Raw genomic sequence first — 21,905 nt, forward strand, 5'->3', positions numbered from 1 at the left:
AGCTCTCTATTTACTAAACTCTTAATTTAGTCTATGAAAAAGACTATAGACTCTTTCTAAATAGAATTAAGTATAGAGTTAGCTTTCTTATATTAAAACTATTATATCTAAGTATTACAAAAGTATATAGGTAATTTTAGTTTTCTTATTCCAAAAGATATTAGGGACTAGCTAAAATACTAGCTTTATACTATAGTAGAAATCTTATCTTAATACCTTTAATTATTCTTTTCTAAGTGTAAGAGAATCTTTATAATAATAATCGTTCTTTTAAGGACTTTTAGTTCTACTATTATACTACTAATATTATAATTATATAATAGTATTAAACTACTTAGTTTAAAGAAAGTATTATTTTAGGTTATTATAACTCTAGAGGTACTCTAGATTAATAGTAGGCTTATAGCTATATACATATCTAGTTCTTCTATTAGAAGTATATTTAGAGTAGAGGAAATAATAGAATTTATTATTAAGCTAAACCTATACTAGTAGAGAATATTAATCCTTTTTCAAAGAATATATAGCTATTTCTTTTTTATAAGTTTTATATACTTACCTCTAAGTATATTTATTAACTACTATTTACTTATTTTATTAAAGAAGTTTTGATACCTAATTCTACTACACTTTATTAGAAAGATATCTAAATAAGTGTATCTATAATTTATAGTAATATTAATACTATATAATAGAGTACTAGGTTACTATTCTAATAAGAGTAGAGAATTTAAAGCTGTTAAAGAATATAGATTCTTAGAGTTAATATAATAGTATAATAATGTTATATAGTAAATAATTGAAAACATTATAAGAACATAAGATTTTTATTTTAAGTTAAATTTGATATTAGTAAATCTTTTATTTATTTAGGAAATCTAAATATACTTTGAGTATGTTAGGTACTTTTAAAATACTTAAAGAACTTAAATATACTTATAGGCTACTTATAAATAGATTATTTTATTTAAAATACTTTAAATACTTTAATTATTTGAAATACTTTAAACACTTTTAATACTTTAAATACTTTAAATTTTTAAATTATTTAAAATAGCTAACATAGCTAAAATAAAAAGTACTGCTTAGGAAATAGCTTAATAAATAGGTTTTTAAAGTCTTTATTTTTACTTATTGTTTACTTTTTATAAAAAATCAATAATTTTTATAAAATTAAAAGTTAAGTACATAATAACTACTTTAATTGAAAGTTTTACTTTGTAAGCTAGGTTTATTATATATATCTCTCTTTATTATACTTACTAAGTCAGACTTAAAGCTCTATTTGATTTTTTTTAGTTATCAATAAAGTATATTAAGCTTTACTTAGCTATATTTTTTAGCTAACTTAATAATTTTCAAGATTTTAAGAATTTAAATATTTTAAGTAATTTAAATACTATTATATTTAAAGTACTTAGAGTAGTTAAAGTATTAAAATATATTTATAAGCTTTTTAGAGAAATAAGAACTACTTAGAGCTTTAAAGTTTTTAAAAAGCTTTTAAAGTACTTTAAAAGACTTTAAAAAGAAAAAAAGAATTTCCAATAAAAATTTATATAAAAGAAATTCTATTAGGAAAAATTCATATACTTATAAAATTAGAATTAGTTCAAGATATTTAAGCTACTTAAAGTATACTTAGAGTACTTGTTATTTACTATTAGTATTTTAAATATTTAGAATATCTAATATATCTAATATATTTAATATATTTAAATATCTAAAATATCTAAAATATATATGATATTGCAAATAGCTAGCGCTACTTAGTAAGTAGAAACCTTAGAGTTTAAAGTCTTATTTAACTTTTATTCCTTATTATTTACTTACTTTTTGGATTTATTAATATTTTAGCTCTTTTTACTAACTATTTTTAAAACATTATTCTCTAAACTAGCTCTATTATATACTCTCTCTATTCTATTAATTAAATTAGACTGAAAGCTTTTTTTAGATTTTTTAGCTACTAATTAAGTATATTAAGCCTACTAAGCTCTATTAAGCTCTAGCTTCTAGATAATTTAAATATTTTAGATAATTTAGATAGATTCTTCTACTAAATAGAAAATTAGCTTAGTACTAATTTAGTTTCTACTACTTTAGAGCTAAAAATTCTAATAGCTTAGTTTAAAGCTAGTAGCTTTGTCTAGAAAGTAATATACACTAGATAACTAATAATTTATAACTTCTAGCTAGATTGTATAAGTTTTTATTTTACTAGCTCTAAGTATTTAGAGCTAGATCTAAGAGTAGAATATAGGCTTAAAGCTAAATTTAAGGCTTTAAAACTAGCTTAGAGCTAGCTCTAAGGTCTTAGATTTATCTAAGCTAGAAACTCAGCTCGAGTAGATCTAAAGTATTAGCGCTAGCTCTAAGCTAGCCCCAAGCCTAGTCTCCGAGTTGCCTTCAAGCGTTTAGAACTTATACGCTCGTTGCAATTTGCAAAATAAACTAGTGTTGTATTAGTATTACTATATCTATATGCAGCTTGTATGATTAAGAGTAATAACAATAACTATTATAGGGAAGCCCTGTATCTAGAAGATAAACTAAATGCAAGTTTCATATTTATTTACAAACACTCTGCATCTTTTCCGATGGCTAACTTCGACACATACTCAGTTCATAATCTGTGGCAAGTTAGTGCGCTGTTCTAATGTCTTCACGATCGACCGATATTAACTTGCCTCAACGATAGCAGGGCCGGCAGCGACGGTGTTATCATTGACCGCGTCCGCGCATCCAGTCAGGACGACGTAGCTCTGGCCGTTGACGCCTTCTGGCACCACAACCTCGTAGCCGCCCTCAACCATGGTCGCATTGACGATAATCGGGCCAGTAACCGTAATGAACGCTCCATAGACTGGGGCGTCGTTCTCCGCTTTCAACATGTAACCCGGAGTCGACAGCATCACCGTCGATCCTTTCTTGATCGACATGTCACTGCTGGATGCAGCCAGCACTGGGAAGGCCTTCACGGGCAGCGCAGGGTTCGTTGAGGGGCAGGAGATGATGAACTGCGCGGCAAGAGTGTAGACTGAATTGATGCTGAGGGGAGTATCGAAGGGCTGCGGGTAGGGAGTCTGCTTCAAGGATGCGCGGATGTAGGACGAGTGTCGTGCCTCAACAGTCAAGATGGATCCTGCTGCGGTGAGGTAGGTCTTCGACATAATGTCGGCTGCGGCGCCGAGATAGGCAGAAACACCAACACCTGGAGAGAGGATTAGGATCATCTGCGACAACGTCTGGTAGTATCTGGAAGAGATGTGGAACATACCTTCAAGGACTGACGCAGTAACGAGGAAAGTGTTTACGTCCGTGACACCAAATGCATACTGGCAAGCCTCGACAGGTGTGGCACCAGCTGCTTTCAAGGCCCCGGTCAGGAAGCTAACGTGGGTCGACTCGTCAGACGAGATTCTTTTCAGGTTTCCGTAGAACGTCTCATCGTAGCCAGCAGCCTCGAAGTCTGCTTGAGTGAAATTGGCAAGGCCTTCGCGGTAGAATGTGTCTTCAAGGTGCTCCAGGGTAAGCGCGTAGTTGAGGATGTCGGCTGATCAAGACTTAGTTAAATGAAGAGAGCGCTCAAGCATGAGAGTATGATGTACCGTCTGTGGGGCCAGACTGCCGCTTTGTAGGAGCAGCAGCTGCAAGGCCGGCGAACGCAACGATGGTTGTAGCGGAGAACTTCATGGTGGAGCTGAGAGGCGAGCTGTAAGAGATGCTTTGTCGAAAGTATGTGGGCAAGTCGAATGACACAAAAAAGGTAGAGTAAGATGGACCCAAGTGACTGGAATGTTTCTAGGCTTATATATCTCTTGTTTATATAGACATTCCAGAGTTTCTACACCTCGGGAGATTGACCCAGTCTGATTCCTGGCGCTTCCCGATCTTCACAGGAGCAGCACAATCCGGGCGCACATCGTTTTGGGCGACATGGTATGCTCCGTCATGGTTCATTTCTTCCTGAGCTGGACTGCGTCTGAATTCAGATTAAGCATGCCCAGGTGAAAGGAAGCTCCTTGCTAGCGTGCCCGTATGCAGTGATGATCGAAGCTTAGTCTCTCGTCAACGACGTCGGATCAGGGCGTTTCCGCTGCTAAACAACACAGCCCGCTCCCTAGCGCTGCACATCACCGTTCTAAGGGTCTGGACTACCCGTGACTACCGCCGCGGTGACATAACATCCTCAGGATTACATTCCATCTCAGTCCCAACATAGAATCACCCGGCTTGGCACTCTATTGCCCGTCGTATCCGCTAGACATACTTGGGGAAGGTCTTAGACTTGGACCGGAGTGAAAGCAAGCTTGCGAGCCAAACTGACAAATGTTGATTTATCTTCGACGAAACCAATGTGTAGATCCCGGATCAGGGAGCTCCCGGTCTTACCTACTGCTGATACTTGGTTGTTGTGGAGATTCCTCGTGGTAGAGAGGAGGCATGTGTGCGGGTGGTGACAATACAAAACGCAGCGTTGGAATGGATCCCCAAATTACGCTCTGTCGCCCCGAAGACATTACCTCCTTTTCTTGAATCCAGATCATCCAGCTTGGTCAATATCTCAGCTCGCTCGTTTCATTGCTGTAACAAAGAAATCATCGCATCAGTTTTTCTCTGTCACCAGATCGCATAGAAACCATAAACACAATCGCAATGAAGTGCACCCTCATCTCGATCGCCGTGGCGCTTTTCTCAGCACATGCTGCCACTGCGTATATATAACTCCTTCTAAAAAGCCATCAATAGACTCGACTAACTCATCCTCAGGCAATCGGCTGCGTCCACAACCACCATCATCGCGCCTCCATGCAGCAACAACACGATGACCTCCAACGATATCGTCACTCGCTCGCCCGTATCCGTGCCGATAGGCACAAACTGTCCCAGCTTCACCTCAATCTCACTGAACGGATCAACGACTGTGGCTTCCTCTGCTACTGGGATCATGAATGGCGGTTCTAGCGCCACAGGGAGTTCGATGCCAGCTGTGTCCACTGGGGGTGCAGGAAGGGATATGATAGCGAGGGGAGGTGTTGCAGCGCTCGCTATGGCTGCTGGGGCTCTGTACTATCTATAATCGTGCAATCAGTGGGTAGTTGTGTCATACTGTTCACTACTGTGATCCGTTTGATTCCAACCATCACACGTTAAGATGTAGATCAAGTATGAATACTACAGCTTACAATGTCTTTGAGCTCGTCCTTCCCCGCCTAATTATGAGTCAACCTCACACTCTTCCCCTGTTCTTCGCCATGTTGTGCATCGCGTACAGCCTCTCCCCTTTACGTTTCGGAGCCCTAGGTCTGCTGCGCTGTTTGGTGAACACACGGGGTGGCGCAGCTGCACCGTCAGTTCTTTATTGAAGGGTTGAACCCATACCCGACTCTCGCCTAGATGCTCAAGCTCGCAGACTGTGCATAGGAAGAAGACAGCAAAAGGCAATCTTCTGACCTTAATCTTAACGCAGGTGTTGTACGATAGTAAAGTTTATGTTGCAACGCCATACGCTATGCGATGCAAATCCACCACCATGCCGTCAACCATGTCCTGCGGACTCCAGCTTAAGTCAACCCAGTTACGCCTGACCATCGTCATGCGCCCATACCGTGCTACCGCGTTGTACAGACACTAGAAAGTCTACGCCGTCCGCTGCCGCTTCTCCGCCGGCTCTCCCTTCTTGCTGCACCGGCGGCTTGGGCGACTGCGCGGATTGTTGTCTAAGGAGTTGGCAATCTCGTCACCGGAGGAGGACTCAAGGCGGGATGCTTGCGTTTCGGCAGTGTTGGTTGCCGTCTCCGCGGTGCTGGCGAGCTTTGTGTCCTTCGGCGTCGACAAAGCAAAGGGAGCCGAGATTGAGAAGGACACCAGTTCTCGCGACCTGTCAGGGTTGGCGCCCTTACACTTTATGATCTCCTCTGCTGGCTTCTCATCGTCGTCCTTCATCTTGTCGTATTGACCATGCTCATCTGCCTCTCCGCCCTCATCCCGCTCAACAAGCCTCCCAACCGCCTTCTCCAGCCGCTTGGCCTGCCTCTCCTGCTTCTCCGCCGAGAAGAAGCTCTTCTGACCTTTCTTCTTATTCTCTCCGGCCGCTGCCTCCTCCTCAACAGCTTCCGAGAAGTCCCACATCTCCTTGATCTCGCCCCTGACGAGCGCGGTGCCCCACAGCGAGATCAACACGCTCGGCACCAGATAGAGCAGTGCGGGCTGCGCGTGGTTGAAGACTTGCATGACGCCCAGGGTTGCCAACATACCCACGACGTAGCCGATGACAGAGGCCGTGAAATACGGTTTCGGAAAGGACGTCGAAAGGCCGGGGACTAGGGGCCGGCCGGAGAGGGAGTGCGTCCAGAAGGATTCCGCGGTGTGGTTTGTGAGTGGTACATACTTGGCCTTTTGCGCCAGCTCCTTCTCTCCCCCATTTTCAGGGTCTGAACCTGCCGCTTCTGTGGAAGACGAAGAAGGAGCAGCTTTTGTTTGCTTGCGAAGGTAAAAGAAGTAAAGATCGAAGCGGAGAGCGAGCCCGATCATGATGCCTGGTAACACAACGTCACCAAGGCCGAGCATCGCATGCGATAATGCTCCCGGTGGTGCATCGGGAGCAGCAGGGCGTGGGAACACAAGTTTTATGGGGACATCGAGGGATTTTGCTACGGTAACCATCATGGGTCTAGGCGGTGTCAGCGAAGGAGTAACTACTGGAGCTTATGCGTCGCAACGCCGGCAAGACTCACGTGAAGAAGACGAAGTAGATGTCGTATAGGAACAGGGCCGCTAGTATCAGGCTTCCCGTATCGAAGGTTGTCGGCGACATGATCTGCAGCGCACCATACGCGAAGCCGAAACCCATTAGGTTTGTCAAGTACCAAGGCTTGTCGAAGAAGTTGAAGTACAAGACGGCAGCCAATCCAAGGAAAAAGCCTGTGAGGCCGTGGAGACCAACATTCGCCCTGAGCGCGAGTATGCGGTGGATGTAGGCCTTGATCGTCCACTTGTGTCGAGGCAGGTCCCTTAATGTCCACAGCATATCGGTGATCCTCGTCGACAGAGGCAGCTTTGATAGGAAGCCGGGCAGCGGCGACGGCCGTACCCTCTCTTCGAGCCCCTTTCCAGTTGGCGCAACCGTCCTGCGCTCTTTTCCCCTCACATTCCATACAGTGCCGTCGTGCACATACTGCCTAGGAAATACGAAGCCATGCACCACATCCATCCCGTCCGCGATCAACTTGCCGACGCTGAAGACGCCGAAAAGGGCGAAGTACAAGTTCAAGATCTTGTTCAGCAAGTCCGCGTTCTGCAGCCACTTGATCAGAAAGTATAGTCCCGCAAGCGTACAGCCGGCCAGCAGAGGAAACACAAGCGCGTCTGAATGGCTCAAGCCCTCCATCTTGACCTCCTTGTCTTCGTCCTCGTCGTCGCTGTCTTTGCCTCCATCTTCATCGGCCTTGGGCTGTTTGCGCTTGACGGGCTTTGCGGCGGAGGAGGGACGAGAGAGCGAGGCATGGGCGCCAGCGTAGATGGGGAAGAGGGCGGAGACGAGGAGATGGGTGTAGGTGGGGAGGAGGGGCTGGATCTGGGCGAACTCGTAGGCGATCTTTCCCAGAAGCTCGGCGAGAGGGCCTGGTGAGGCCATGGTGGCCGGGAGGTGGCCGGCAGGTGGCCTGCAGGGATGCTTGTTCCGATGAGGGAGTGACGGAAGGTGCAACTCGCTGTTGTCTGGAATGTTGTCTGGAAGGAAAGCGACCGTGGAAGGCAAAGACGACACAGGGCGCCTCTTTTAGGTCCTAACGTTAGCTGGGGAGCAAGAGCGGTTGAAAGTCTGGGGTCAAACGGGCGTGCAGGTGGTCTTCTCGTCTTTTGCAGACGCGCGCCACAGCCCGTCAAGCCGACGGATCTACCCGCCGCTAGGCACAGTATTTCGTGCATGTCGACATTGATACCTATAGGTATGTAAGAGACTCTTCATCTACCCCAGAACGATGCCGCTCAACGACTCTTCGTTCCACCAGATGAGCATAGTCAAGCTGACGTCAAGGCTTCTGATAGACCGCTAGCGTTCGACAGTAGAACATGTATAAGCCTAGTAAAAAGTACTGTCCCGAAGCACGCCGCCCCGTGCTGTTCATCTCACTTGACTACAGGACCGCTTACACAGCCATCGCCCCAAACAGCAGAAATGACACAGAGCCTCCGCTCGCTAGTTCGGCCAGAAAACCCTCATCAACCATAGCGAGGCTACCCCACCGGGCAAGCCCTCAAGCAACCCACCAGCTCTTTCACCGGCACCTCCACGAACCCCTGTCCACCATCCGCAATCCCGATCCCGACGACGACCTTATCGTCCAAGTATCCCACGTTCTTGTCTTTGACTTCGACGCGGTTTCTCACGTCCCACGCCCAGGCTATACTGACCGTGTACGTGAAGCTCGCCCACATCTCCCCCATTCCGCTCTCCCTCCTCCTCGACGTGCTGTTGCCATTTATGCCTAGTGTATAATTCCCAAAAGGTGCCTCCCCATGGCTGTCATCCCAGTTCTCCCGCGCCGTCCACCCCGCCGCCGTCTCGTTGGTGAAGAGGATAGGATGCTTAGATACGCCCAACATGTCGAACGGCGGCTGCGCGCTCCACGCAACAACGTACCGCTCATACCGTAGCGGCAGGCCATACGCATTGAGATGCTTCCTGTGCACCACAGCTACGAAAACCGTGTTCTCTACGCCTGAGACATAGTCGCTGTCGCGGCGGCGACACAGCACGAGCGTGAGCGAGTTCGTCGACTGGTGCCACGTCGGTGTGTGCTTCTTGCCGTCTATGCCCGTGGTGATGAGGCCGGGGTCGTCGAAAAGACACGGCAGTTCAGCGGGAGACGTCAGATTGGGACTCGTGTATCCCGCGCCGAGCATCTTCGCGAACGTGCGGCGCTGGGGGGTGAGTTCGTAGCTGATGTACCCCTCCTCTCCCTGCCCAAAAACCACCCAGTTCTTCTCCATCGCGCCCCTCGTCTCCGGCGGATTGCGCGTCAGTTCCGCGAGGCTGGAGTACGAAACCAGCGGGCCAAGGGACGGAAAGGAGGGGGACGAGGCGAGGAGCCCTTCCAGCGGCGGGTATAGACTGCGGAGGTCGATGAGCCAGAGCCCGAAACACGCGTATCGGGACTGCGTGTTGAGGATCATGAGGGGGGCGCCGCGGCCGTCCCAGAAGATGCGAGGGTCGTGGAAGCCGGGAATGCTGGCGTAGGGGGCCATGCTGCCGAGGCATTGCTTCGCCGGTGTTGGAGGGACGTTTAGACGCATAGGTGGGGTCATACAGCGCATGCCCATTGCACCACTCAGGTGTGTGAGGTCGTCTTCTGAGCATAGCCGGCCCCCAGGCCCAACGTCGGTGGTATTGGGGTGGCAGATGTTGGCTTCGCAGATGACGTTCTCTTGATAAGCCCCGTCGGTGACGATGCGGCTGATGAGGAGGTATTGGTTCGAGGACCAGTAGGGCAGTGACATGATGGTCGGGTTCCAGAAGATTCGGGCATCCTCAGGCGAGCCGGCTGGGACCATCGAGATCCTGTAGATGAGGTGCGGCAGTCGGATGTGGCTGGTAAACTTGTTTGGAGCGTGGTGGCATTGCAGTAGAGACTTGAAGTATTTGCTATGCCGTAGCGGTGTCCGATCGAACGATTCGAAATCGCTCGTACTGTTGAGCAACTGCTGCCCGAGGGGAGGATGCCGCACTCTGGCGCCTGGAGGCGAAGGTTGAGAGCTATAAAGGATTTGCAGCGGTAGATGGATGATAGCTGGTCTCAGAGATGACTTGCAGATTATGAGTAGGATCAAGCAGACGAAAGAGGGGACAAGGAGTCGGCGTAGCGGCGGCAGGTAGTACATTTTGAGTTGTGTGCAGCGTGCGCATGCGAGATGATGAAGTGTAAGGGCATTGAGAAAAATTGAGGCGATACTGGCAGTTGAGGTCACGGTCGCCAATCCCGCACCACATTGTTTAAGAACTTAAACCCGCTAATCTGCACACAGGTCTTAGAACGACCGCTTCCAGGAAGAATTTTACAGTAGCTGCACACATGCTGCAAGAGTACGCGCCTGGCTTGTTGCCGCTGGCGTCTCCAACATTGAGAGCTTAGTAGATGTTCCCTGAAGGGACCTGCAGTCTTCCCATTATGATAGTAGATCTGGCAGTCCACTGTCCAGTATCAGTTTACAACGTGAAATTGAGTCGAGCGTAGCGCGATACAATTGTCAGCCACTTGAAATGGGTCGACTCTGATCAACTTAGTACAGCTCTCGCCGATTCCATATTTTCTAATGTCCCAGAAGATATATGAGTAAATCTCAAGATTAGACATTTCAAGAAGGAAGGCAATGTCACCGTGATGGGGCTGGCCGCATGCCTTGAGTTTGCAGCCGAGGCTCTAAATGACTCGCCATTGCGTGTACGGATGCCATATATTCAGGAGGAGCCCGCCGAAGCATGCATACAGTCATACATGCCCCCCTCCATTCGAGAACAGACACAATAGAAGCACCTGGGCATTCACGCTCCGTCCTACCTAGTCAAGCAAATCGCTTCATCGTTGAGCTTGTCAAGAGCTGCCACCATGGACGGGGTCCCTTTCGAGGCTGGCAGATCCATGGTCGTCCTTGCGCACAGTGGCAGAACAGCCAAAGCAGGTTGCACCGCCAGCGGTCGGGTGCAGTCGGTTGCTGCTAGATAGTCGCTGTGGATTTTACAGAGTCTTGAACCGGGGGATGGGTGCTGCTTGTTGGGAGATAATACATCCCCCCGGGCAGAAGTCCTCGACTGATGCTGAGCTTTCGACATTGTTGTTCGTTTCTTCAGTCCGAAGCAGCTGCCTTCTGTGCCTGGCGTGCAGCTTTCCTTTGCTGCCGCTTCGCGCCCACCGGGAAGCGCTTCTCCGCACCACAGGTCTTGCACTGGATCACGAGTACATCTGCCCACGGTTTCCGTCCTTCGTAGCTGAGGTTCGCAAGCTTACTGTCTGAGGTCTTCCCAGGGATTAGCAGCGTGTCGCAACGCTTACAGAGTGAACGTTTGATATCTTGCGATAGCCGGACTTGGCTCTTGCGAGATACGCTTCGGATATGAGAAGCAAGGTACAGAGGCGGCTCGAGACTCGGAGTCTCCTTCGTATCGGTCAATGCTTTCGACTTTGAAAGATCTGTCTCCAATTTGGGGGTGGTGGAGTGACCGGCCACACCAGCGGCGGTTTCTGCATTCTTTCCGTGACGCTCTTCAATTCTCTTCGCCCCAGTACTCGGTTGCTCAGCTGGAGCCGAGGTCGCTGACCTCCCATCAGCCCAAGGCTGGACGCTCGCCGATAGGTAACTGACAGCTTGGTGAAGGTACGAGATTCTTGCATGAAGGGCCCTGTTTGGAATGCCTTTCGGGCCCTTGGCCGGCTTCTCCTTCCCCATAGAGTTTCCCCTTCAGATTTGTGCCGGTGGTAGACAGATGGGTAACTCTGTGAACGAAGTCGTGGGGCGCGCTGAGGCAAATATCTGGGCATCAAGAACGGTCGTGAAGCTGTCGCGCTAAGTCACGTGATCAGCTGTTCTGGTCTCCGAGCCTTTTCTCACCTCGCCCTTCGACCGTCTTGCAACGGAACCACATCCACAACTTCCATCCGCCACAGACTCGGCTTCAACGAGCTCCTTTTAAATCCGCGCGACTTTTCACATACAGAAACTCTCCGTAAACCCCGAACATCAGCCGACTGCCGCTAGCCAGCACCACAAGCGTCTCCGACAGCAGCCTTGCGCGACTTCCAGAACCTCGCACACCACCAGCTTAACACATCTCACGGTCAACATACCAACATGTCTCACGAAGAGGATCTCATCGACTACTCCGACGAGGAGCTTCAGACGACAGAACCCGTCGCTACTGGCGCGCCAGGCGCAGTAGCCAACGGAGAGCAGCAGAAAGGCGACCTGACGGTTTCCGGGCCCGGCGCGGACAAGAAGGGCAGCTATGTCGGCATACACTCGACTGGTTTCCGGGATTTCCTACTGAAGCCGGAGCTTCTACGTGCTATCACCGACTGCGGTTTCGAACATCCGTCGGAGGGTCAGTCTTAACCTTTCCCCTCAAAGCTCCTCCTCCAAAGAAGCGTCCGTCCATCTCCGCAAGCGGCAGTCGAAACATGCAAGAAGCGTTCCGGATAGTAAGACACGGTCTGGGCCAGCGGCGCCTCTGTTACGCGGCTGCAGAGCGGACCTGCCCCGGATGTTGCTCGTCGAACGAAACTGTATCTTTACCTCATCATGTTCAAGTCACTTGACTCAGTATCATTTGATTTGGATTACGAGAGGCGTGGGCAAGAAGGGCTCCTGGGGCCTCTCTCCGAAGACGTAGAAGCTCCCCGGCAAGAACTTGCCACTGGCGGATGCTGTCGTCGTCGATGGATTGCTGCCTCGTGAAAGAGACACTTCTGGGATGAAGATATACGCCTGCATGCGAGATGGACGGACGCGACGCCTACCTGCTTCTATCATTATACTTCCTTGGACGAACTTCTCTAACATCATCTCGGTTGTTCGTTACAGTCCAGCAAGTATGCATTCCTCAGGCCATTCTTGGAACAGACGTCCTTTGCCAGGCGAAATCCGGTCTCGGTAAGACCGCAGTCTTCGTCCTTGCCACTCTGCAACAGATTGAGCCGATTGAGGGTGAGACATCGGTCCTTGTCATGTGCCACACTCGTGAGTTGGCCTACCAGATCAAGAACGAGTACGCGCGGTTCAGCAAGTATATGCCGCAAGTTAAGACTGCGGTGTTCTACGGCGGCACACCGATGCAGAAGGATATCGAGCTTCTGGCAAACAAGGAGACCCACCCGCATATTATCGTGGCCACTCCTGGCCGATTGAACGCCCTCGTTCGCGACAAGAAGCTTCGCCTTGGCAGCATCCAGAAGTTCGTGCTCGATGAATGCGACAAGATGCTCGACCAGATCGGTACGTCGCACAAGTCCTTTGAAACAAGACCGGTATCTGACTCAACCACCCAGATATGCGCCGTGACGTCCAAGAGATCTTTCGCGCCACGCCAACTCAGAAGCAGGTGATGATGTTCAGCGCGACTCTCTCGCAAGAGACCAGACCCATCTGCAAGAAGTTCATGCGGAATCCTCTCGAGATCTACGTCGACGATGAGACCAAGCTCACCTTGCACGGCCTGCAGCAGTACTACATCAAGCTCAGCGAGGGCGAGAAGAACCGCAAGCTCAACGACTTGCTCGACACCCTCGAGTTCAATCAAGTCATCATCTTCGTGAAGAGCACTATCCGAGCCACCGAACTGGACAAGCTGCTCCGCGAGTGCAACTTCCCCAGCATTGCGGTGCACTCTGGCGTCAGCCAAGAGGAGCGGTAGGTCGACTCGCACGAACCCACACGAAAGAATGTCACGCTAAACCAAACTAGTATCAAGCGCTACAAGGAGTTCAAGGAGTTCAACAAGCGCATCTGCGTCGCCACCGACGTCTTTGGCCGCGGTATCGATATCGAACGCATTAACCTGGCTATCAACTACGACTTGCCAGCTGACGCGGACTCGTACCTACATCGCGTCGGTCGTGCCGGCCGCTTCGGCACCAAGGGTCTCAGCATCTCGTTCGTTAGCAGCGAGCAGGACCAGGAGGTCCTCAAGGCGATTGAAAAGCGGTTCGAGGCGAATGTTCCGTAAGTTCCGCCCAGTCCCTGAGTATGTGGTTTGTGCGTTCGGCTAATCTCGTTGTGCAGTGAGTTCCCGGAAGGTGGTATTGACGCTAGCACCTACATGGCGAACTAGAGTTTCTGGAGACTTTGCTTTGGGATGAGGCGGTTGATCTCGCCTTGCTTTGCTCTGGGATGAGAACTAGCTCCTCACGTACTTAGGCGGAGGCAGAGCTTCGATGCCGAAAAGATTTTTAGCTGGCGCGGGAAAATTGTTGTAACACACTCGATCTCACACTTTGCTGTAGTCTAGTAACGGGGCCTGAAACAATCAAGTCGGAGTTTTGGGTTTCTTCCTCTGAGGGTTCGTGCCATACATACTGTGTCTGTGATTCCGTCTACTCGGACCTTGGGTCTGTGCCTTGACATCTTAAGTCGTCATGCAAGAAGTGCTGTTCGAAAAATATTCCTTCAAAGGCTCCTGAGCTCTGGCTGTTGCGGACGGAGTTGGCGATTACGTGCTGAAGAAGTTGAGGAGCACTGCGGATAGAGCCTCTCCGTTACCCTTTACACATGTTGTATGTATCCTGTCTCCCTTTAGGTGTGACAGGCAAGCTATGCACTTTCCACAGGATGTCGGTCATGTTTGATCCCTATGACGAGTGCTCATACGAGTGATAGTGAACTAACCCTTCAAAGACACGAAGAATGCTCGATTCACCGACCTTTTCAATAAATATTTATGCCGCTGTGGAAGGGTTCCTCTTGGAAAACATTCCATAAAGTCTTGAACCTTGTCTATTCATGGACGGGCTGGCAGTGCATATCAATAAGAATGAAGAGCATCACCACGAGGAAACCTCTCCCCTATTGTTGCGGCGTCCCAATTCACGATGTTCGTACACACCCTGTTATACCGATACGCTCTCCACAATCTTAGGATGCATGTCGCTTCCCACCCCCAGGATGACGGCTGACAGTCACCACATCGACCGGTGTAAAACAACTCTCCGTCTCACCGGCTTTATCTTAAGATACTTGATATCAGGCTCGCTCGGGGATCACGGACGCCCGTCTCGAAACAGCGGAAAAAGCGCAGGGCCAGCAGCAAGATCTGCCCGCCCAATCTCGCTTGTAAGCTCCCTCTTCCGAGTTCCTGATCTCCGCCACAGCGGTTCGGGAGCGACATACCCGGCGTTGCTTACTACAAATCCGAGGGGTGTTGGTTGGCTGGCGCATGGATGCCCCAGCGGTCAAGCTTGCAACACGTGTAAAGTGACTAGAGGAGGAGTGGGCGAGTCGTGTGTTGCAGCAATGGGCAACCAGGCAGAACCCGTGTCAGAACCAAGATTTGGTCCTGCAGTATGGAATAAGAATGAGTGGTTCCGCGATATCGCTACGATGAGGATCAAAAGGATCAGGGCGCATCCTGTGGATATCGCGATACCCGTTGCGGTAGCATGTCCGCAGGGTGATCAGCGAGATTAGCAGCTAGGGCCGCCATTGCTGCAAGAAAAAACGTGAATAATTCTGGAATGGAGCGAGATGAGATGGCCTCGTTGGCTGGGAGGGTAATTTGCGCTGCCGCCTAAGGGGGTTTAGTCAGGGACACGGACGTTGAGGAATGGCAGCGGCGGCGTGTGGAGCGAGGAGAGTCAGGATGCTGGTAATGGATGATGCTGGTACGGTGGGCACAGTGGGTGGCTTTGGGGCCAATGAAGCCGTTACCACGCCTCGGTGATGTTTCTGCGTTGCTGGGTTAAGGATCATCCTGAATGGCGTGTTCACCAGTCAGCGTGCTGATAAGCGTTGGTGGGCGTCGATGTGGGCTGTCGAGATTGGATGGGGATTAATTTCCGCTTGGCGCTGGGATTGCTCTTTTTGAGAATTCTCCTTTTAGAGTGGCGGCGACTGGCCCTGGCGGGAGAACCCCAGAACCGTGGTTTGATCGACCGTTTTCCCGCTCATCTCTCCAGACTGTGGGAACCCTTCCGCTTTAACTCTGGTTCGACGTCAATCATGGCCTCGGACCTGAGATCGTCCGCTTCTAGCTCGAGTCAAGCACTGCGGTGGACCACGAATAGCTCAGGAACGCAGGTGCCTCGGGGGTTTCGCTGTGCAGCGGATGCACGATGGGAGGCGGATGGGTTGGATGAGGTCCAGCCCTGTTAATTCAGGCACAGCGTGTGTTGATCGATGTCTCTAGAGCACGTTTGGCTGCAGGTCGGATTGTTAAAGATAAAGTAGAGTAGGTAACTTACAGCAACGAACTACAGTGACAGATATCTGAACGAATGAGGATACTCGAGATGCGATGCGCAACTGGGATGCTGACTCGTTCAGTCAACGGCTTTATCGCTCCTTAATATCAGAAATGCACCTTGAGCGTTGCAAAGACGCGTGCGCAGGTAGAGCTCACCGCCTGTAGTTAGATTGATTGTTCGCCATCGAGGACAGTTTTCTGTTTACGGCCGATATCTCGGCGGCGACGAATCGCAATGCCTCGTTCTCCTGCGGTGCCACTGTCTCCGGTGCCACTGCCGACGTGCATTTTCTGCGGGCATGGGTGGTGTCCTGTGCCTTTCTGCCAATCTCGTCCCGATGGAAGAGTTCGGCCAGGGTTCAAGATCAGCGCCAAGAGCTTTGACAGGCCGCGATCGCTGCGAAGCGAACCGTAAAGGCTTAACTAGAGGGGGCGTTGTCGCTATTTTTGACCCAAGGTTCTGTTTGTTGATGGATTTCTGCAAGAGGATGTCGAGGCTCAGGCTCAGGCTCTGGCTCTCAGCACCGCCGCTTGTTCCGGCCTCTGCAGCTGTGGCGGCGCTGTACTGCGGTGGGTCGTAGCACTGAGTAACTAGGTAACTAGCCGTCGAAACAAAGTCCCCGATGTCTCGCTGCTGGATCGGAGACGCACATCACGTGAGGTGGCCCGCAATGTGTGAGGCGTGGTGGAGCACCACTTTGAAGTTGGTGGGCACAAAGCGACGAACAGCAAGGGGCAGCACCCCAGCAGCGCAGGGATTTGCGACGGGGTCGTGCGTGGGCAGGCAGAGTGCTCGTGGCCGTGGCCGTGGCCGTTCTCTTGCGAGATTAAAATGAGGTTTTCCAACGTGCCGCTGCGGAAGCGCTACACCCGTTGCGAGAAGGCACAACGCCGGGACGATGATGATGAAGTGGCCCTCATCCTGCCCAGCGGTGGGACCTTCTCCCACGCTTGCATGCCTTGGCCAGCTTCAGATTGGCCGACTGCCGTTGCCAATCTCGCGGACAACGTCAGAGGCCCCATCTGGCTGCGAGAGAGCAGCACGGCAGCGCAACGTCGGCCCCTGCCGAGGGTGGAAAGTCGACTCTGTGTGAGCGAGGAGGCGCCTACGGAGTACCTACCACCCTACCCAGGTAGCAGACCAGCTAACTTAGTCGGCGCACGACATCGAGGCCTCTGGTGCGCAATGGCGGCCCGCTTCTCGACAAGCTCGCAATTGCATGACATCTCGCTTGCGCCTTGCTGAGCGAAGGTTTTTCTTTGATCGAGTTGCTTGAATGCGTGAATGCCAGCAGCGCAACGCAGGGGCCAGCCGCAAGAGCCGGGAGAGCTCAGCACCCGCAGCCGCAGCCTCGAGGGCGGTGATGCGTGTCTCCAGCGCCCGTGTGCTCAGGCTCCTGCTCTACGACGTGAAACACTTAGCTAGAACGCTGGAACTGGAACTGGAACTGGAACTGGAACTGGAACTGGAACTGGAACTGGAACTGGAACTGGAACTGGAACGAGGAAGGAACTGCACGGAGGCTCGGCTTCAGCGGAGGCGAGATCCAGGAACGGGTGCTATTTTGACGAGCGGCGGAGGCGGCGGCGGCGTTTAAGGACAGGCTTCATTGTTTCATGTCCGCGAAGCGCAGCTGCTATCTGGCCATCAATTGCCGTCCCGCTGCCCTCGCTAGAGCTCCCCAGCAAGTGCATCCTCCTCCGTACAAGCTTTTGATACGCACTGCGGAACCATCTCTTCTGTCGCCCCTCATCCAACCCTCTGTTCTGCGCCAGCCTTCCCCATTACCTCCCCGTACTGCCTGCGACACACGAACTCCATTCGTTTTCTGCTCCTCGTTGTCGCTCGGTGGCTGGGTAGTGATTGCAGACTCAAGAGGCCCACTATCCCTCGGTGCGCCTGCGTTATCTGCTGAGGCGCTTTCCCCGGCTCGGCTCCTCCTTGCGCGTCTGTGGCAGTTTCCCGCCTAGCACTTTTGGCGTCGCCCGCGACCGTCGAGAACAAGGTCTTTCTGCGTCCGATCTCGAGCAACAGCAAAACTCGACGCCTTTCTTTCATCACGGCTCGTTGCATGTCGACGACGACCTGCATTGCCGCCGGTCTCCATCACGCTCGCTTTGCGCCATCCCAACTAATCTTCTAATCCCCGCTGCCTCCCGATCTTACCTACTCAATCGCGGCACGACTTGGATACGCGGCCCTCCGTCAACATTTGGCACCTCCCGGTACCTCCACCTCCACCTCCACCCTCACTCCCACCGTCTCGGCGAAGACGTAACCACCGCCATGGCTCCAGCAGCACCACGACTGCGGATACTGTCAGGTTCGTTGTTGGATTCCGTTCAGTCCACAAAATCGCTGAGCTGTCGTCGCTTGCCTACCCGCCGCGAGTTGAGCGCATTAACCCCTTCCCACGACTGCAATTGCTTTTTACCACTCCTGTGTGCTGCTCGAATTTGCTGGCTGACTGTTCGTGCTATAGTGGGCGGCAATGCCGTCTCTGCGTTCCTGTCCTGGCGACTCCAAGCCACTCAGGCTTGCGACGTCACGCTTGTTTGGAAATCTGGCTACGAAAACGTGGCTCAGTATGGCATATCATTCAAGTACGTTGGAGGTATATCGAAGGCACCACAGACACGATTGTTGACGTGGTTCCATCTACAGGTCCATGCTCTTTGGTAACGAGCGGTTTAAGCCTCACTCAGGTATGTTTCTTCTCTCACCGCTTGCTTCCGCGAAGCATTGTCTGACACCTCGCAGTTGTCAAATCACCCGAAGACGCCGCCCACAGCTCGAAACAACCGTTCGACTACGTCCTCCTTTGCGTAAAAGCTCTACCCGATATGTACGATCTCGCTGCCATCATCGAGTCCGTCGTATCTCCTCAGCACACCTGCATACTCATCAACACTACACACGCACTCGGCGTCGAGACATATTTGGAACAGCGGTTTCCAACGAATGTCGTCCTATCACTAGTCTCAGGAGCGGAGATCGTCCAGCTCGGCGCGAGCGAGTTTGAGCACAAGGGCGCAACCGACATCTGGGTAGGGTCGGCAAACAAGAACGCATCGATACCAGTGTCGATACAATCAGACATGGCAGAAGCCCTGGCGATGACGCTCAGTTCCGGTCAAGTGGATTGCAGGGTGTCGACCAACATCCGGCAGCAGCAGTATGAGCGGATGATTGGGTACGTCCTTTGTTCTTTGACGTCTCGAGGAAGATTTGACTAATTTTCCCAGGCCGATCGCATTCCATCCCACCAGCGTATTGTTCGAGACACCCAACCATGTGGAGCTCATCGAGAAAGTTGGTGTCCGTTCCATGGTCTCTGGAGTTATCGACGAGCTACTATACCTTGCCAGAGCACAAGGTTGCGTTTTCCCGGAAAACTTCAAGGAATCTACTATCGAGGCGATGCTGCTACCGCAGGTCACAAACAGCATCATGTACCAGGACTTCGCTGCCAAGCGACCGATGGAGATCGAGGCATATCTGGGGTCGCCTGTGAAATTTGCTCAAGAAAACGACGTTGCAGTACCTCGGATCGAGACGCTTTATGCGATAGTCCACCACCTGAACATCGTCAATCGGGAGCGACCCATCGCAGCTCCAGCCTCACCAGTTGCCGGACCACCGCCTCCTCGGTTGTCGTCCGCTCAAGCTTCTAGAGGCGCTCCGATGCCCATGAATGGACCGATGAACGGATTACCGAATGGGCATATGAATGGCCCTATGTACGGGGCCCCGATGAACGGGCCGATGAAGAACGGAATGCGACCCAACGGTAGCAGAGCGCCTTCAATGACTGGACCGCCTCCGATGATGATGAGACGGGGCCCTCCTCACATGAACGGCTTCCCGCCTCGACAAGCGAATGGCAATGGCTACCCTCCACAAGGACCACCGATGAATAGGCGGCCTTCCATGGAGGGCAACGATCTTGAAGAGTTCAGTCATCTAATGCTGTACGACAACGTACCAGACGGCGGCGTTCCGGAAGGGTCGAGCGCGATATACGCGGAAGGCAACACGACGCCATCCTCGAGCGATCTTGCATTACGAGAGAGGGAGTTGATGCTGCGGCAAAAAGAGCTCGCACTGAGAGAGCAGGAGTACCATGCGCGGCAGAGACAACAACAGCGAAGGGGGCCACCGCCTCCGCCCCAGCCCCGTTCCAATGCCGGTGGCTTCGATGACGACGATGATGATGGGGACGACTTTTTCGATCCTATGTCAGGGCACGGTCCAACTTCCCAAATGAACGTTCCTGAAGACTTTGACATGATGAGCGTTACGTCCCGTCGTACACGAAAAGCGCCAAGTGCTGGCCAGCTACGCAGCAATCCTGAGGCTATGTCTCACGGAGGTTCGAGGAACCCTTTCAGCCGAGCGGGGAAGCAGAACAGGAACAGTGCCAGACTGGTGGCTGATATCCCTGGGCTGCATGATTCGCTCATGAATGACCCCTTGATGGGCTACTCTTCCAATCGCTACGGAACCGTTGACCGTCAAGCGATAGGACAGGAGTCGAGAGCGAACTCACTGACCGCAGATCGCCTGAATGAGCTGCAGCAAGACGGCGGGCATGGCGCATATCCTTCGATGACCCACCCTCCCACATCCCGCCGCACCAGCCGGTCGCCGGGCAACCCGCTGAGCCCGGGACCAAGGCCTGGCGGAAGACCGTCACCACCGAACGGGTATGCATACCCAAATGGCAGGCATCCCGGCGGCCGGCCGTCTCCTCCTGGGATGAGGCAGCCTGTCCCACGACACCCGCCTGGTCACGGCAATGCGGTGGCGCCACACCGGGTCGAGCAACACGCTGGGGTGAGCAACCTTTACCCGCCCAAAGTCGGCCCTCAAGTGCGGAGTCTGACAGGCAGTGCGAGCGCTAGCGCGGGGAGTGGTGACAGCGGCGCCAGCGCTCACTTAGATTCTTCGGCCCACAGCAGCCAGAGCAGTCTTGGTCCTCGTCCCCCTATCGGCGTCCGGTAATAGAAGGTAGTCTTGCTTGCAGCATGGCACTCGACTCGGAGTATTTTGGCGAATGGTCTTGCGTTCATCTCGATTTATCCTCAGCAGCGTCTACGTGGACGTCAGCGCGTACCGTTTCATCCCCCGACACCGGCTCCCAACCCATCTCTTGACGACCACATCTCTTCGCTTCTCCTCGCTGCCGGGCTGTTTCGACGCGCTGGCCTGTTGTTGTTTTCTCTATCTGTTTATAATCGAAGCGAAATCGGACTGTATCATCGGTGATCCGAGCAGCGAGCGCAGATGAGCTTCATGGGAGAATCCCTTTACGACGGAATTAGACGGGTAATCAGGGCCTCTTCTCCAGTACACGGACACAATCAGTTGTCATTTCCTTCCCCTAAAACGTACATACTCAGCCACTACCGGCACGTCTGTTGCAAGACTGACGCCTCTTAATCGTCTCTGCATCCAGGCGTTTCAGTCATTGGGTTTTTCTCTCCGTCTCCTCACCTCATACATGGATTCTCTAAGGAGGCATGTGGAAGCTGTAGTTGGGGCACCTATCATCATCGTTGGTGGCATTGTCCTGTGTGTCAGTAATTTCCGTGGTAACGGTATACCATCCAATATTCTTTTGCTGGACACGAAAAAGGGGAGCGCTGGATGTCCGACGCTTTGGGCTATGTTGCTTCAGGAAGAGGACTAGGGATCGTTTTGCGGTAGTCAACGTATATACACATATCTGAACAGAAGCATCTACAGTCTACCGTTTACAAAACTCCATATTGCTGTCCTGTGCTCCCATGTTGCGCCTGGGCCAATGACTAGCTACAATAGCGTGTGATGAAGGCGCTGTGACTACCTACGACCGGGTTACCGGTACGGCGCTCTACCACAGAACGCCGACGTCAGCGTGTTGTGCGGCACCGTGCAACGTACCCGATTGTACCGCAAACTGCCTTTGGG

The 21,905-nt window shown here is 51.3% G+C and overlaps 6 protein-coding genes across 6 annotated transcripts; 2 read left to right on the forward strand and 4 right to left on the reverse strand.

Annotated features, from left to right (window-relative positions):
• Positions 1–2,681: 2,681 nt before the first annotated feature.
• W97_05436 (uncharacterized protein) lies at positions 2,682–3,696 on the reverse strand (the record flags this gene model as incomplete). The annotated part of the gene is made up of 3 exons (XM_007783466.1): positions 2,682–3,214; positions 3,281–3,556; positions 3,612–3,696. 3 exons carry the CDS (start codon positions 3,694–3,696, stop codon positions 2,682–2,684), a joined length of 894 nt encoding a protein of 297 aa, XP_007781656.1.
• A 1,947-nt stretch (positions 3,697–5,643) lies between these two features.
• W97_05437 (uncharacterized protein) lies at positions 5,644–7,639 on the reverse strand (the record flags this gene model as incomplete). The annotated part of the gene is made up of 2 exons (XM_007783467.1): positions 5,644–6,676; positions 6,741–7,639. The coding sequence occupies 2 exons, from the start codon at positions 7,637–7,639 to the stop codon at positions 5,644–5,646; spliced, it is 1,932 nt and encodes a 643-aa protein (XP_007781657.1).
• Positions 7,640–8,241: 602 nt separating this feature from the next.
• Positions 8,242–9,885, reverse strand: W97_05438 (uncharacterized protein; the record flags this gene model as incomplete). Its single annotated transcript, XM_007783468.1, has 1 exon — positions 8,242–9,885. The coding sequence occupies one exon, from the start codon at positions 9,883–9,885 to the stop codon at positions 8,242–8,244; it is 1,644 nt and encodes a 547-aa protein (XP_007781658.1).
• Positions 9,886–10,848: 963 nt separating this feature from the next.
• On the reverse strand, positions 10,849–11,448 carry W97_05439 (uncharacterized protein; the record flags this gene model as incomplete). Its single annotated transcript, XM_007783469.1, has 2 exons — positions 10,849–11,181; positions 11,230–11,448. The coding sequence occupies 2 exons, from the start codon at positions 11,446–11,448 to the stop codon at positions 10,849–10,851; spliced, it is 552 nt and encodes a 183-aa protein (XP_007781659.1).
• Positions 11,449–11,850: 402 nt separating this feature from the next.
• Positions 11,851–13,825, forward strand: W97_05440 (ATP-dependent RNA helicase sub2; the record flags this gene model as incomplete). The annotated part of the gene is made up of 5 exons (XM_007783470.1): positions 11,851–12,100; positions 12,580–12,990; positions 13,044–13,404; positions 13,459–13,716; positions 13,777–13,825. The coding sequence occupies 5 exons, from the start codon at positions 11,851–11,853 to the stop codon at positions 13,823–13,825; spliced, it is 1,329 nt and encodes a 442-aa protein (XP_007781660.1).
• A 4,414-nt stretch (positions 13,826–18,239) lies between these two features.
• W97_05441 (uncharacterized protein) lies at positions 18,240–20,957 on the forward strand (the record flags this gene model as incomplete). Its single annotated transcript, XM_007783471.1, has 5 exons — positions 18,240–18,276; positions 18,436–18,556; positions 18,618–18,658; positions 18,714–19,146; positions 19,199–20,957. The coding sequence occupies 5 exons, from the start codon at positions 18,240–18,242 to the stop codon at positions 20,955–20,957; spliced, it is 2,391 nt and encodes a 796-aa protein (XP_007781661.1).
• Between the last annotated feature and the right edge of the window lie 948 nt (positions 20,958–21,905).

Source organism: Coniosporium apollinis, assembly GCF_000281105.1.
Source record: "Coniosporium apollinis CBS 100218 chromosome Unknown supercont1.27, whole genome shotgun sequence".
Lineage (NCBI taxonomy): Eukaryota > Fungi > Ascomycota > Dothideomycetes > Coniosporium > Coniosporium apollinis.